The sequence below is a fragment of the Urocitellus parryii genome, chromosome 10 (genome assembly GCF_045843805.1).
Source record: "Urocitellus parryii isolate mUroPar1 chromosome 10, mUroPar1.hap1, whole genome shotgun sequence".
Classification (NCBI taxonomy): Eukaryota; Metazoa; Chordata; class Mammalia; order Rodentia; family Sciuridae; genus Urocitellus; species Urocitellus parryii.
Window position 1 is genome coordinate 84,302,886 of NC_135540.1, and position 17,487 is coordinate 84,320,372.

Genomic DNA, 17,487 nt, shown 5'->3' on the forward strand with positions numbered 1-17,487 from the left:
TCTCATCCTCAAGACCCACTCTCCATGTCTTCCCAAGAGCCAGAGCTCTTTTGCAACATGGTAGCTGGCTTCCAAGAGGGATTAAAAAGGTAACTGCCATACTCTTAAAACCTAGGTGTAGATATACACTGAATGTCTTCCACCGCACTTTAGTAGGCAAAGCCAATCATAAGGCCAAACTTCAAGGGAAATAGACTCCCCTAATTTGATAAAAAGAGCAGCTTGTATTCCAGCAGCTTGTATTCCAGCAGCTTGTACTGAAGACTCACTTGCTGCCAACTTGGGAAACTACCTATGATATAATATGACTGGCTAAACACAAATGAATATAAATTTTTTATAATTCTGGTACTAAATAATTAGGAAAACTGAGTTCAAAAATTGCAATTGCAACGTACATTGTTTTATCACATATAAAAATCTAAGTGGATTACCTAACTAAATTAATAATTTGCATTTGTGGTGGGGGGATGAGAGGTAAGCAAGACATGCCATATTGGAACATAATGTTAAAATGCTCAAAGAATTGAAGACAAAGGCAGATCTTAGATCGCAAATGGTTAAAATCACCATAAGAAGTGTGCAAACAATGCCTTTGTAATAGTATCAACTCTGAGTGTGACAGGTAATTAAAGCAAATTGTTTGTCTAATCTCAACTTCCTACAGGGAAGAGCAGAAGCAGTGTCAGATGGGTAGAGACCAAGGGCCCTGGCATAATACTTCACCATGCACAACAGAAACGGCAAAGCACACACACCTACTCCAGTCCGTCTTCCACATAGCTGTCAGTTTTCTTAACACAAATTTTTAAGCTATAGGAAATGGTATGGAGAAACAAGCCAAAAACAAGTGTACATTAGAAAGAGACTTATATGTCATAAGATAGGGCCCAATCAGAAAACCTATTAAACAACTTTTCAGGTCAATTTTACATATTTAACAGTATGTACAGGTAGCAATGAAGAGATATGCAATAAGCCTCAAATGAAAAATCACTAACATATTGCAATAACTCTTAGTAAGAAGGCAGGTCTGAACCAGGGACAGAAAAAGAGACCAAGTAAAGAGAGAGAAACAGCATTAAGAAAATCACATAAATGATAAGAGGCTGGTGACCCTTCAGTAAACAGGCAGAAGAGATGAAGATATCACCTTAGTTTCTGACTTGAATAGATAGAACTCTTATTCACTGAGATAGACATACAGGAAGAGCAGGTTTAGGAGTGATCAGAAATTTCCAAGTAGAATGGCAGTTGTAAATAAACAGGTTTGGGAGCTCAGTAAAGAAGTTTAAACATAATATACTTAAAATCAGAAAAGGATACAAATGAAATCATATCCAACTTACTCAGAAGGAACATCTACAAGAAGCAATACAACCCTAGAGGAACTGAAGAGGGTCCTAAGATTTGGAAAGTCACAAATAACTTTTACATCTCAAAGAACCAAAATCTGAATGCAGAATATTTTGTTCATTATGTGCCAAAATTACTCAGAAAATCATCCTCAAGAAGATTCTCCACTGAAGGGTAGGAAAATACAGCTTTATCTCCAAGGAAGAAGTGGTCTTACATGAAAACCATATTCAGCATACTCTGATTTTTAACCAACACAGAAAATGATGTCTACAAAATCAAACTAGATGGGGGAACTTCTACAAAAAAAAAATCACCACTTGTGAAACAACCTGAGACGTAAAGATCCAAACAGCCAGTAGCCAGCAGGACTCCATCCATGCTTATTCACTAAGCAACATTGTAATTAGAATTTGATTTGTCAGAGATTGTACTGACCTGCCAACCTGGGCATTCCGGTTGCCCTTCACCGTAATTTAATAGGCATTCAGGTTAATTCCCAGTCTCTGAGAGCTTACTTTACTATGAATCCACCCCAGAGAGAAGTCAATCCTCAAGTGACAGATTCACTTTGGGTACATTCAAGGCAGAACAAAACTGTGGTAAGGAGCTATTACCCAAAGGACTTTTGGTAGCCAGTTAGAAGGCTGACAGTAGAGGCACTTCAAGCCTCCTCATTGAAATTCAGCAAGTACTTTTACCAAAAGATTAAAAATTAGGATATGATTGCAAACAAAAATTCAATGATATTTTTATTGAATTATAATCTATTATCACTTCAAAAAGATCCACTTCAGAAAACATCCAATGGATGTTGACTTACCAGTAAAAAAGTAAGTCATCCATGTCTGATTATAACACCAAAACATAATAAATTATATTTACATGCAATGACTAGACTATCACACACACAAGGTAAAAAAATACAGTATTTTATGTACAATATTAAAGATTTACATTTTCATATACAGTTTTATAAAGTTAAAAATTCTCTGTACAAAATCTTAGGTGTACAGAGTTTTTATATATCCCCATCCTTACAGCTGGATCACAGCAGATTTGCTTAAAACTATAATACTACAAACACTGGAGTTCTTTTTACTTCATATTAAAATCTTGGCACCCATATACTAACACATTATTTTTGAAATGTGAATTACAAATGAAATAAAATGTGATCATGCAGACTTTTTAATATAAGAAAATGAGATAAAATGTGCTTCTAAATCAACATTTATCAATTCCATAGTTAACCTAGTTCTGTTTAACTTCCTGTACTGCTTTCATACAGGTACATGCAAAACTAGCAGATTATGGATTTTTTAATAACATTAAAATAATACTATAGTCTGACAATACTTAGGCATTAAGGATTCAACTATCTAACAACTCTAGCTTAACAATTATTTCTGCTTTAGCAGAAACCTCAATTAAAGACATTATATACTAAAATTCACAGAAATGTTAACAATTCCTAAGTTTATAGGATCTGCATCAAATAGTACAATGGTCACTTAAAAAGCAACAGAAAATGTTTGACATTTAAGAATACTGTGTAGTCTCTGTTCTGAGAATGAGAGAAGAAAATCTAAGATAAACCATGAAAAGATTAACCATTGTCCCTGCTAAGGAAGCACTTGCACACTCCCAATCTGTTAAATAAAGACACCTGAAGGCTTTATAAAAAAGCTTAAGCAACACTAGTCAACTTTAAAAATCTTCTTGAAAAGTACCAAATTAAAGGTATCAGCACCTTCCTTCCTGTCCCAAATAGCTAAAGACCAACAACAAAAATAAAGTGCCAATGTCTAAAGTATTGTTAATTATTTAAGAGGCACTAACCCATTTGATGGCTTAGGATTTAAATATGAAAATAGGCCAGATCTGATCTGAATAATAAATAGAAGGTAGGTATTCTAGTCCATGTAATTCCTGCCTACATGGGGGCTGGACCAGAAAACCACCTACTCCCCCATTTATTGCTTTAAAACTGGTAGACATATTTTAAACTCTGACACAGAACAATCAGTTAAGATGGAAAACACAGTGTCTGTGCCACTTTGAAATCGAAAAAGAAGGTGCACTCTTGGTCACTGGGTGGAGAACTGCTGAGACTCTCTTCTCCACAACTCATATCTTCACAAGAGTCCTCACTAAAGGGAAAAAGAGACAAAAAGAGTGGATCGTTACTTAAAATACACAGATGCTTTACAGGAAAAAGAACTAAACTGTAGTCTGTCTATATGCTGTAGTCTATATGAATATCTCTAGTCTTAGGACTTTGTATACAAACGTTATTCTTTATAATACAGAGCCGAATTTGACTTGTAAGGATCTCCTAGGGTGAAGTTTATTGTAATCTCATTAGAAAATTTTTAAGAGATTTACACAAATTACTACTTGCCAAACTAATATTCTTATTCCAAATAACAACTCTTGCATTAACTATTTAAAGAATTCTAAGTGTTTTAAATCCAAGAAATGCAAACTAAAGACAACATATGTTCTATTCCATAGTCTATTTAAATGTCCTTCTAGTATCAATAATCATCACTAATCATCTCCAAGTATCAAAGCAAGAAACCAACAAGCTACAAAAATGAAAATTCCAGTCTTTTTATCTCTGTAGCATAAAACAATCAAGTTTATTAAATATTCACTTTACAAAAATGATTAATTCTAAAAAAGAAAATGACATTTGGCAAAACTGAAAAAATATCTGTAGAACTTGGCCCCTTTATTTTCCAGTCACCTACCCCTCAGTCTCTTCCTCATAGCATCATATTAGAAATTCATTTGAACATTAAAAAGCCTAGAATACTGTTATTTGTTTTAACTGATCTATATTTCAAAGAGCAGGAGACAGAGACAAAAACAACCTTTTTTTTTAAGGGGAGGCTTATAAATTATTATTATTTTAATGAAACTGCTGGTTAATTTTTTTCTTCTGAAGAAATTATGCAATAAGAGTAGGACCTTTTTCTGATGCCTTATGTTGCAGTAATCCACAGCTCTTTTTCAATAAAAATTAGTTATAGTGTGTGGAAGTCTAATTAGCCAAGATACCTGCTTACCTTTCACTTTCATCAAAACAACCCCTCTCTGGGATTGTTGGCAACTCGGGAACACTGTAGTAGCTATTGTGGAGGTTCTGAGCTGTGCGCCTTGAAACAATCCAAACTAACTTCTTAAGATCTGGTTTGCAACATTCAGGAGAAGAATATTCAGCTAAACATTTAGATACTAGCTCCCTCCAATAGAAGAACTCGGTGTCATTAATCTGGGAGGAAAAAAAATATATATATATTTTAATGAAGAGGTCATAGCACTGGTTCCCAAACCCTGCGCTTGGAATTATCAGGTAATCAGTTTAAAAAAAAAAAAAAGTGATGGCAGGTTCCATCCCCAAATATTATAATTTGATATAGAGTATAACCTGGGTGTCAAGAGATTTTTAAGTCCCCTAGATAATTTAAATGCGATCAAAATTTGGGAACCAATTTTACAGGAAGAGCACTATAATTTACATAGCATTCAATACATAGAAAGGTTTGCCTACTCTAACACACTGACTTAAAAATACTGTCTTTTAATAAATCAACTATCAAATATATTATACTTTTCTTTCCCCCACAAGTATATTCTTTACTAGTCCCATGCAAAAAAAATTAACATTCCTTTTGTTACATAAACATTGCTATAGAAATCAATGTTGTTTCTATAACAAGACACTGTATAGGTTGCTAATAATATACATTTATATTGTGACACCAGATATAAACTAAAGGAGAAGTTACCAATATGAAAGAAGACCCCCCCCCCAAAAAAAAAAAAAAAAAAACAAAGTTCCTTCACCACTGGGTAATGCCCAGTTTATTTCATGGAATCAATTTTCACTGATGATGCCTCCATATATCACCATTAATAAGTTCAGATGAAAACTGTAAAATTATGATTAAAAAGCCTAGAAGTTACCAACAAAATGTTTCACACCACATGCCCTTCCACCACAAGCAGAAGGTTTTTGTATCATCTTGGCCTCCATTTCCACTAGATTCAGTCACATGTTAAGCCTCCTATAATCTGGCTTCAACCAATCCTTTCTCACTACTCTATTAACATCACCTCTAAGACATCAATGACTTCCTTCAATTTTCATTATACTAAACTTCTCATCAAAATTCAATACTTTTGGCCACCTCCTTCTTAAAAACCTCTTTCCAACCTGACCATGCTCTTACTTGTCTGGATGTACCTCTCTATCTTGCTTGGGTCCTAAGGGGAAAAAAGGGCAATATTGAAAACCCTAGAGCTTCAAAGAAGCTCCCTAAGTTTCTTTAGGTTTCAACTATCACTTCTTCATGGAAAATTCCCAAAGTAAATCTTTTAACCACAATTTATCTTCTGAGTTTTTATTCCAGGCTGCCAAACACATGCATGCCTGGGTATGCAAGCATCAGAAATCATACTTCTTTCATCACAAATTAACTTCTTCCAAGTTTCTTTGAATTATGCCAATATTCTCTCCATTCTAGGTCCAAATCTTGGTCATTCACAATTCCTTGCCTCATTTCCATGCTTGGCTCTGAAAACTATTGCTTGTGTTTGATTTTCTTATTCCTGCAGTGGCTATCACTCAGTCTACCTGCAAGCCTACCCTAAAATGACTTTCCAAACCCATCTTCTAACAGTCTACTAATTTCTTAAATATAAGCTTTTATTGTGCAAACCTTCACTCTTCAAGAATTTCTTAGCACTCACCAGGCTCCTCTCCTGGTCTGCCATATATCTTGGCTAACAACCCCCAAACATTCCTATATTCACTATTATCTGCATTGAAACATGATAATAAACAACAGAATACACTATCTCATGATTTGTTTCCTCAACTAGACTATTAATTTATAAAAACAAACTGTGCTTATTTTTGCCTTACCCCTCTTTTTGACTGCAAAAACACTGGGATGGCCTGCCTAAGAGGCTTAAAAAGAGAATGCTGATGTTAATTTGGTAATGCTACTAATGAAATGATTCAGCCCTACAGATGAGAAGGAATGCCATCCTATTCTATTAATGCACATATTAAGTCTACTTCCTAGTATACATTTTAAAACAATGTGCATGTGGCAATATATACAGCTTTATTAGCCTCTGACATGATACTACAGAAAGGACACCTGCAAGCAAACACAGTGCTAGACTAACTGATCAAACTCCCATCTAGCTTTAATATCCAAAGCTGTATTTATACTTGATATATAAGAAAAAAATGAATATAAAAATTAAGAACCCCATACTATATTACTTAATATTTAAGATACCACAGGGGGAAAAATGAAATATCAGGAAAAAAAAAAACCTTGGACTTAAGATATTTACCTTGGAATGCTTTTTAACAAGCAGGAGAATTTCCAGTAATTCAACGGATTTCAAAGTTTCTACTTCCAAATTGAGAAGGCACAAAGCTAATATAGATGGCTATCAAAAGATAAAAAGAGAAAGAAAAAAGAAAAAAATTAAATTTATTTTTTAAAATTAAAAATAGAAACTATGAGACATGTAAGAAATACTTACTTTTGCTTTGGAAAAGACAAGTCGGCAGTTGCAAGCTTTCAGCTGAGCTTCTAGTTTGTCAAGGCTCAGTATTTCTTTCCTATAAAATACAAATGTCAAAGTCTTAAATTATTTTAAGAACTTCCTATTAAAAGTGCAAGTTGATCTGGGTGTGGTGCTGCATGCCTGTAATCCCAGAGAACTGGAAGGTTGAAGCAGGAGCATCCCAAGTTCAAGGACAGCTTCAGCAATTTAATGAGGCCCTAAGCAACTTAATAAGTCCCCAAAACTCAACAGCACTTAACCACTGAGCCACATCCTCAGAATCAAAAACCAAAAAGAGAACAAGTTGAAAACTGGCACACTAATATTTTACTGTTACAGCAATGCTCAAAGAACAAAACTTTCATTATTAATCCCACTAACCTTTCTGATATATGACAGAGTATAATAGTATGATATAAGTGCAAAAAGTTTAAGGCAGTAGTAGCTTCCAATTCATAGTGCAATTTTTCTGAAATTATTTTTTCCATCCGTTTTATGTCAGAAGCAGTACATTTACACTGACTAATCCGGATTACATCATGAATGGACGGAATATTGCATTCTTCTTCAACTATTCTAGCAGCCAGCAGAAAACAACAGACTCCAATGCAAGATAAATGTTTAGGTTTCACCTGGAAAACAAAAACAAAAGAATTCTTTTAACTGTCACTTTAAGTATAGCAGATACTTAAAAATATATAGTAATCATGCCCCTACTCTTAAAAGAGAACACAATCCAGCTGCTTCTCATATACACTTGCCTTTACCCACAATTATAATCATTTTTACATTTTAGAACTTCTTAGCATTTGTTTTTAGGCCTGGCATGGTGGCACATGCCTGTAATCCCAGTGACTCAGGAGGGAAAGGCAGGAGGATGGCAAGTTCAATGCCAGTCTCAGCAACTTAGCGAGACCCTGTCTGAAAATAACAAAGGGCTGGGATGTAGCTCAGTGGCAGAGTGCCCTGGTTTCAATCTCCATCCCTAGCACCAGTAAAATCAAAATCCAGTTTAAAAAAGTAAATAAATAAGGTTTTTTTGAACACTTAAAATATTTAAATGCAAGGGGAAAAAACACAATGCAGCGAAAAGTTAGATTTCTAGCACTGAGTAATACTCTGTAATCTTTTAAATTTTGTAAATCTAAAATAAAATCTCCCTCAAAAAAATTGAGCTTTTCAACGTTAAAAAAAGAAAACCTGCTATTTCTTCAGATATAAAAACAATACTTTCTACAACTTTTTATGCAAAAAAATCTTTAAGAACTATTCCATACTTCTACATTATTTTACCCAAGAGAAATATTACATCAGTTTGTGCAGCATGTGGGACATGTATAAAAGATGCAATGGACAGATGGCTGTCCTTTTCTTTCCAGTGCCCTGAAAACTGACCTAGCAGCTGAGAGCAATCCTACTGGCAGGAGAATTACCACATTTTTCTAACAGTTGCTAGTGATTGTTAATGACTGTGGCTCACTTTCAAAAGTATCACAGGGAAGGGTGTCTACTTCATTTGTTGTGTTTTGGAATTATAAGCATCTAGGCTCTAATAGAACTGTGGTGAAAATGAAAACTTCTTTTGAGAACTGTATACATATTTATATTGAGTACTGAAAAAAGCCTTCTTTTTGTCACATTTTCCAAGAAAAAGTATTTAAGAGGTACAGCAAAACCTAGTATAAGAAACAATATACACTTAAAGTCTCTTGATCTGGCATTGGCACTAACAATCACAATTCTTATTATAAATGTATATGTATAATAGACTTCTGTTACGTTCACTTAATAAATATTTACTGAACCCTTTGTGCTAGGCTCTGGACATAGAAAAGGTATTAATAGGATGTAATTACAGAAATGATTAAATACCTTCATAAGAGCTAAGAATCTGTCCAAAATATTGACAGCTAGAACAAACGTTTCAGTGCAAGATCCAAAAAAGTTAGTTAAACTCCTTAAATCTTCTACTTTGGCATTTCTCAATCTTGAACACAGAGTATTATCATTCTACAATAAAAAAACAAGAGCCAAAGTTAATTATATTCTTAAAACTATATAAATGATGCACAGATTCAAAGAATAAGGTATCCTTTCCCTTTAACTTTCAACAACACAGAGGGAAAGAGTGGTTAATAAAGCTTCATCAGATGTAAGATGTAAAACACTAATTTAAAAAAACACATCATAAAAGAACTTCAGCAATTCAACATAACCTGAACTTTTGCCACACTCCTGAGGGCAACAGCAAATACAGTATAATTCAGTTCCCTTAGAATAAATGTTTCCTTGCTTGTTTTTGTTTTTCTAAAATCAGCTAAGATTCTATAAATATTTCATAGGCAGAGGGTAGAAAATGAACTGCTCAATTCTCTAAGTCTCACACTCAGAAGAAGCAGGCTGGGGAAACTAACATCTGAACTTCTCTATACTTGGTATTACTTCCTTTCTTGCTAAGAAACAAAAACACGATCCTGTACAGTATTAAGGTTTTTCTTAGTACTCCAGGAAGACCAATTTTGGTCTTTTGCTGGCCTAAGTCTTCATTCAATTGGAGGCGGGATCACCTTCTCCAATCCCCATTAGCTACTTGAGCAAGTCCTCCCTTCTGCAAACTTACCTCTGGGGTAGCCTCAATCAAGCTCAGCCCTTTCTCTCGAGGTTGGAATCTCTGCTCTTGTTCCAGATAGAAACTCAACAATCCAAGGAGCTGAACTCCTTCACGATCTGCCAAGTACTCTGCCCCCAAATCCTTCATCTGTAGCAAAGACACCACATAAGGTTAAATATGTAACTTGGGGGTGCGGGGACCGTGAAGTAAGGCAGAAAAAAAATGATGGCAATACCTCCAACGAGGGGCGCCCCAGCACACCCCTGGAAGGAAATGGTGGTGAGGGGACCAATCTGCCAGAACCTCCCTGACCGCCAAGGAGGTGTGGCAGGGGAAGGGCTTGTGGTCACGTCCGCTGGCCAGCGCTGGGCCAAACCAGCCAGCCCCAGCTGAGGCGCTTCACAAACAGGAAACTGTCTGCGGGTTGGCAGTGTCCCTAGGGTCTGCCTATCTACCCCACCTAAAGCTGTGCATAGAGGATTTCTGTCCAGGGGACTGCACGGGGACTGTAGGGACCAAGCAGGGAGCCGGGGAAGCTCCAGGGTTCTGGAGGTGGGGTATTGCACAATAGGAAGGAGGGGAGAAAAAGTCTCGCGACTGAACAAAGAACCGGAGGGAGGAGACTCTCCAGCCCCGCCCAGCCTGGGGATCCCAGCACCAAAGACCCCCCTCCTTAAAGCCCAGCCTCCAAGATTTCCCTATCCGCTTCCGCAGCGCCAATTACTTAAGTACCCCAAGTGCCGGACACCCCAATCCGAGAGGGGGCGTGGCCCGCTGGGCTGGGGTCGAGATACAGAGCTTCAGTCTGCCCACACCGGAACATCACCAGTGAATCCACTCACCCTCGGGTTCCGCAACTGTGCGGAGCTCTGGGGCTGTCAATCCTGGAAGCACCACCCAAGCAAGTCCCCGTGACAAAAGGAGGTGGGGATGCCGAAGCAGAGAACTGCTTTTAGCCTTGCTGCCCCCTTCATCCACCCCACCAACACTGACTGCCGCAACTCCCAGGGGCTGGAGCAAAGGGCAGGACCCGGGCTGTTCCCGGGGGGATGAAGGGTGGGCAGCAACCAGAAGTCTCTAATCACCCTCCCCCATCCCCACTGCAATCTCTTAGGAACAAAGAAACCCAGAGCAATCCCAGGAGGCCCACTCACCGTGCCAAAGGTGCGCCTCCACGGCCCCTGGCTTTGCACTTCAGAGTGTACCGGGTGCGGTGGGGGCGCCGGACCGTCTCCGTCTCCGAGGTCTGGGACCTGCCGCCTCAGCGGTGCCCCGGGGCCGACATCCCAGCCTTCCCTCCTGCCACGGCAGCCTCGGCCTTACAGCCCTGTCTTCATCCTGCTCCCTCCAGCGCCCACCCAGCTCTGGGCACAACGCTGACCCCTCACTGCCGGTGCCTCTACCTGCACCACCTTAGCCTCAGCGAGGCCCCAGCAAAGCCCTTGTTTTTGTTTTGAGTTTTCGACGCCCCCAAGGGGGCGGGGCACGTGACTCTCCGCGGAGGAATCCTTCACTTCCTCCACAGACTTTGAAAAAGAGTCCCGCCTCTAAGCCACAGTGTCCAGTGTCTCTCTGGGCCTCCACAGCTCTCCTAGGCTGTACCTAGCCAGCCCCCGCCCAGTTACAAAGGCCGTGGGTGGAATCTCGGCATCCGTCTCATTTCACAATTGAAAGGAGGAAAGGGCAGTGAGCTGGATGAGAGGCGGAAGGAGATCATTTCTGGTCGCATCACACCTTTTAAAGGTCCCCGATTTGTTTTGTTTCCCCTGTTTTGAAAAGTCCGCCCAAAGTAGCCGCGTCTCTGATTGGATACGGGTGGGGTGAGCAGAATGCGGAGGACCTGATTCACTTTTGAATCTGGATTGGCTAACTGATTAGTTTTTGTGCCCTCTGATTGGCTCTCGCTGTATCCTGCACCTCTATCTTCCTCCTGGCCTTAGCAACTCTGAGGTATGGGTGCGCATGCTCAGATTAGGTGTCTTCGATGGCATTCAGTTACCTGCCTCGAGGTCTGTGTCTTTTCTCCAGGGCACCTCCACCTGTCCAGGGAGATACACCATGCTAGACAGTCTTTGTGACAACCACTTCTGCCAGGGGGAAGTCTTGTGGGTTTTTTTTCTTTTTTTTAAAGTTTCTTATTTTGTCCAGAGCTATTTTGCAATAACCAATCAAGTTACTGTAACATTTTTAGGGTCTTTAAAATGCCATCATGTTTTGGTATTTATTTAAAATTTTTCTGACCCAGGAGGGGGGAAAAAAAACGGAGATAGATGAACAAGATGGACAAAAAATGGAAAGCTGTTGAAGCTCGGCGATACAGATTGCATTCTTATTCTTTCTACCTTCTGTACCTTGAAGTTTTTCTATAATTAAAAAAAAAAAAGTTCAAAGGAAGTTTTTTTCAATAAAAACTGCACATGATGAGGGCACCTAAACATCTAATCACTATAATAGTATTCCTCCAGAGATTGTGGTTGTGCTGTTGTTTTAATGAAGGCTTCTAGAGCTGCTTGGTCCTCAGTAGCCTATAAAGTACCATTTATTGTCCATTATAATTAGTATAGTTATTAAGGTGGACACCTCTCCCGAGGCGGGGCAAAAAGCAAACCAACTAGGTGCCTTAGGCTGGAGAAACTTTCACACGGAATATGTTCAGGAGATGTAAGAGACAACCCTGGAACATTTATAGTTCCTTTCTGCCTCCTCAATCCTTGTCTCCTGCCAAACTTGAAAACCCGTAAATAGCACATTCATGAGTTCTAATCTAAATAATCAACCCCTGAAAAACAGTTTCTCCTTTCTGCTCCTCTGTATGTTTTCTGTGAATTATTATGTTACTTGTGAAAAATGGGAAGGCACATAACATAGCTTTAACATCAGCTTTCTTCTTTCCAAAGCAGCTAAGGAAATAGGTCCCTTTTTATGTTAACTGCAACTAAAACACTGGAGGAAGGGAGCCCAAAGAATTATCCTTTTATTTGTGGAGGTGTACCCTTGTTGCAATTTTTAGAAAATGATGTAAAACTAGCACACTACTACATAATTTTATTCAATGCTTCTCTAATTATTTAAACCTTATTTAAATTCTTATTTGACATAGTTTTTTTGGCCAGAAATCCATGCTAATAAACTTAAACAGAGACATGAACTAATTTGGAGAATAGATCCAAGATTAGACTATCGATTACATCTCTCATACAGAGAACACAGAGGCTCAGGAAACGGTCCAGAGATAGAAGCAGCTGTACAAAAACATATACCGTGGGAGAAGAGAGAGAGTTTGTGGCCAAAATGTGAAGGACACTGAGGACTTTTTATTTTTTTTGAGTAAGAAGACAAAGGTAGACAAGGAACACAAGATATAAACTGAATGATATGAAATAGGAAATGTAAAATTATGTGATAGACAATTTTTAAAATAACAATTATAAGAAGGAAGGAATCTAGAAATTTCTAGATCCTTTGTTTAGACCATTAAATGGTATAAGTTATGCAAAACATATATTATATTTTATAAATGGTATTTTATGTACCTTTTTTTCCAGGCGGCCTCTTGAATGATGTGAACAGTTCTCTAAGAGTAAAACAAGAAGTTTGTAAATGGTTTTAAATTTCCTGCTCTTTGTATAGCTGGCTTAGCTCAGCACAAGAAAAAGATAATCAAGTTGTCCAACACGGAGCCCTTTATCCTATTAGTCCACTTTTCTCTTTAAAAGTGAAGGAAAACATCATTTTTTAAAAATCGTCCATGAGTTGCATCATCTTTATTTTTTTCCGTCCTTCAACACGCCTCCTATTATTTAACAATGTTAATAATCTGGAGGGAGGGGGAAATTGTATAGGTTTTCTCTAATGATTTTGTTGTTGTTTATATATATTTTTAACTTAGTACATTGAATCGTTTTTTACAAATTAATATCTCTAATGAGGAGGAAAGTTGGGACAGCCTTTCTCCAGACTTTTTTTGTCCTTATCACCTTAGCTTACTTAGTGTTTTAGGCTGTCAGTACTACTTATTAAAAAAACATTCCTCTACTCTAATCAGACTTTACATATTAGCTATTTTTTATCCTTTTCTGAGCAGTTATTAAGAGTGGCTTTCCTGCAGTGTGCAGCAAAATTCCCACAACTTCCTGCAGTGTGCGTCTTTACAAAAATCAGGAAATCAGAAATCTGGCTGCCCCCAAGAAGGATTTTGAAGGAATTTATTTTAAGATACTTGGTCTGATATAGAATAGTGATAGGGATACGGTAGGTTTGGGTGATACTTTGCCCCCCAGTAACCCCATGAAGGCTTGACACAGAGCTGATTGTCCTCAATGACATCTGAAACTGAAACTAGAAGGTGGGAACAAAACAGGAAATAAGCATGGGGCACCCACAGAGAAACAATACCTGCATTCAGCAAATTTGACTTGTGAGGTGTGTCCTTCAAACCAACTCACTCTTAACAGTCTGCCTTGAAAAGAAAATAGGGCGTGCCCAAGGGGCTGCTGCACCCTTCCCTAAATGATTTATATTCAGACATCTCTGAACTGTGCAAGGAATCAAAATTCCCGCAATTTCCTAGATAACATCTTCCTCTTCAGAAATGATGGTCTATGACAGCAGAACCTAGCTTTTAATGCAACAGACATATAACGAATACACAGTAAGTGCTAGGCATGATACTAGGCCTCAGGGATTCAAAAAATAAATAATGAAACAAGGTCCCTAAATGTACCCTTGTTTATAAACACAGTAGGGCAAAAGTGTTCATGGTTGGATCAGAATGACTTTTAAGTTTGAGCTTCCTACTTACCAGAGATAGCACCTTGAATAATTTGCATTGTTCTGAACCTCAGCCTTCTAAGGGAAAGGGAAAAATGGGTAATTATGTCTACTTCATTTGTAACAATTAAGTACAAACCTATGTGAAAGCTTTTTGCTTGTTACCCATCTAAGCTGTTAGGATTTTTCACAACTCTGTGACTTCTGGAAGGGGAGAAAAGAAAGGATTAGCCCTAACTTCAGCAAAGAAATCTGGTGGAAAGCAACCCTAAAAGGAAAGAATCTCAGGATCAGGATTTGTAAAGCTGACATGAGGTTACCCCACCCCCTCTCCACTTTCCTCACTATTTCTGGCTCCCTGTCTAGGCTGTTTTGGGGCTACAAACCAGTTTCTATGACAGAAATTTCCTACTTAGATTTACCCTGCTAGCAAAACCTGCAAGAGACAGGGATGCCTGTGCCAAGGAGAGGAATGGGGAAGGTATTACCCAACCCAGAATGCCCTTTAAAAGTGATTCTAATTTTTCAACCAATAGCCCATGGTTTAATCTGATCCTGGAAAAATGAGACAATTTATACATTAGACAATCAATCCCTTTCCTCAAGTAATCAACTAAATAAATCAGCAAGGCTTCTCATATAGTCTCTTTCCTGACTTTCTGAACATCAATAAATTCTTCTCAAATCTGAAATCCAAAAGCCCAACATTTTTCCACTTAGGTATCTTGTTAATGATAGAAGCACATGGTATCTTTCTGGGAAATTGAATATATGTCTACAGAAATGTTGGTGATAATCACAACACAGTCAAAGTGTGCAGTGGGAATTATCCACACTGTAGAAACCATCTGAATGACCACACCAAGAGGACCAGTTTTTCTTGCCAGCCAGTTTAGCCTCTCCCAGTTCTACCAGCTTGAAGTGAGTTAGCCTTGTGTAAACTCTCTGAAATCCCAGAGCTCTATGCTCATTTGACTCTGTGGCCCCTGCATCGCTTCATTATCCAGAGCTCTTTCTTTTAGACTGAAAGTCAATTGAAAAAATGAAGTAGCTTTGAGGATGTGGAAAGGCCGTAAAGTACAACTGAGAGTACAGATATTCCTGAAATCAGAGCTGTTTATCTCAAAGTATTGGTTCTCTCCTAAAGTATATGTATGTTTTTCTTTTTTCTCTTGTTTTTCTTTTTTTTCTTACAACCTGGCACAAATTTAATTAAACTGTGTGACAATGGCTAAAATCTTTTGTTTTGAAGAGACAGGTTCTCACTATGTTGCCCATGTTAGTCCTGAATTCCCGGGCTCAAGTGATCCTCCTGCCTCAGCCTCCCAAGTAGCTGGAATTACAGGCAGGCCAACTGCACCTGCTTCCAAAGTAAATATAAGTGCCCCAACTACATTCTGGGACATTATATGTTATTTACAAAGTACTTTCTTCTTCTACAACTTGTCCCAAGAATCATAACATAAATCAGATTTATTCTGTCTTTTCTTGACATCACACTGCTGTGTAAAGTTGTCACTTTCAGCAAAGACATCACTTAGGAGATGTCTGTTGAATATATCATCTATTTCCCAGAAGAAGTTTTACATCCGTGAAAGTAAGGATCTCTTATTTTGATCTCAAATGAAAAGGCAGTTGACATTCACAGTGATATGAATAAGGAGTATAAGCTTAAAATTTGCTTTTGTTAACATTTTAAAGTGGTTTCAAAATGAAGGTTCTTTTCAACTTCTAAAGAAATATTGCTTTATAGCAAAAATTCACGTCTGTTTAACTCTATATATTATGTTTTTAACCACATTCTAAAGAAGAAATTGTAGCTACATACAGGAGCAAAACCAGATTTGGGGCAGGGGAAGGGGAGATGAAACTTGACAATTTGAAGGGGTTCTCTCTAGGAAAAAGAGGAGAATTTACAAATACAAAATTAGATATGAAAGCGAATATTTACAATGAGACAAATCAAGACATTATACATTTATAAAAGTATAAAAGCTACAACATTCTGTTGTAGCTCTCTATTGCTGTGCAAAGAATCACAACCTAACTTAGGAGCTTTAAACAACAATAATTCTATCATTATGTCCCATTGTTCTGGGTGTTGGCTGAGCTTAGCCAGGCAGTCCTGGCTCAGGGTCTCCAGTGGCAGGGACCGCAGTCATTTTGTGACTCACTTGCTTATTATCTGGAGTTCATGCTGACTGTGTACTGGGGCCTCGGCTGAGGTTAGTGACGAGAACACTTTCGTACATGGCCTCACCATGTAGTCTTTTCACTTCCTCATGGCATGGTGATGGGGCTTGAAGAAAATCAGGTGAACGCCATTGTCTCCTTTTATAAACTAGTGTCTGTATTAGTTTCCCAATCTTCTATAACAAATTGACCACAAATTTAGTGGCTTAAAGCATCACACATTTACTCTAATAGTTCTAAAAGCCAGATGTTCAAAATGGGCCTCACTGGGTTAAAATCAAGATTCGGGCAGAGCTGCATTTCTTCTGCAGACTCAAAGTGAGAATGCATTTCCTTGCTTTTTCCAGTGTCTGGAGGCCACTTGTACTCCTGGGCTCACAGCCCTCTCCATCTTCAAAGCCAGCATCACAGCTGTTTCCTTTCACTTATGAGGACCTCGGGGGTTACACTGAGCCCATCCAGATAATGCAGAATAATCTGTCTTGGAATCAGTCAATTGATAGTCTTAAGTCTCCCTTGCCACCTAAAATAATGTGTTCACAGGTTGTGGAGTAGGATGTGGATAGTTGGGGGATGTTTTTATTTTGCCTACTACAGTGTCTCTTCATCCACAAAGTCTGCTCAAGGATGGGAGATATTGTGGTGTCCCCCTCTGAAAAATAAAATCTGACACATTCACCAACATCAAAAAGCTGGGAAATGTCATATTTTTATTAATAAATGTTCTGACATGTGACTGTAAAACTTTTTGCCAATGTTTTGCTGCATACTCTCTATTCACCTCTTTATGCATATAACACATTTTAGGGTTGATGTCTGATTTGGGAAAACCTGTGTAAGTTTTTATATATGAGCTACAAAAATTCAGGGCATCAGTAAAAAATGACTATACTCACTTGTTTAGCCTTATCACGTTTTTCCTTATTGCAGAAGCATATTTTGAGTTTTATGTCATCTTT

The 17,487-nt window shown here is 38.1% G+C and overlaps 1 protein-coding gene across 2 annotated transcripts in view; it reads right to left on the reverse strand.

The window, feature by feature from the left end:
• Nucleotides 1-2,141: 2,141 nt before the first annotated feature.
• Ccng2 (cyclin G2) overlaps nt 2,142-17,487 on the reverse strand; it is a 66,079-nt gene continuing 50,733 nt past the window's right edge. Inside the window, exons 1-8 of one of the 2 annotated variants that reach the window (XM_026403164.2) lie at nt 10,720-11,023; nt 9,575-9,712; nt 8,827-8,964; nt 7,336-7,586; nt 6,931-7,009; nt 6,736-6,834; nt 4,431-4,636; nt 2,142-3,509 (exon numbers count right to left, since the gene is read on the reverse strand). In XM_026403164.2, coding sequence (XP_026258949.1) covers nt 3,386-3,509; nt 4,431-4,636; nt 6,736-6,834; nt 6,931-7,009; nt 7,336-7,586; nt 8,827-8,964; nt 9,575-9,712 — 1,035 coding nt within the window. In that variant the 5' untranslated portion in view covers nt 10,720-11,023 and the 3' untranslated portion in view covers nt 2,142-3,385. Of the gene's footprint in view, nt 3,510-4,430; nt 4,637-6,735; nt 6,835-6,930; nt 7,010-7,335; nt 7,587-8,826; nt 8,965-9,574; nt 9,713-10,719; nt 11,024-17,487 lie in introns of those variants that run through there. The other variant, XM_026403165.2, reaches the window with a different exon arrangement.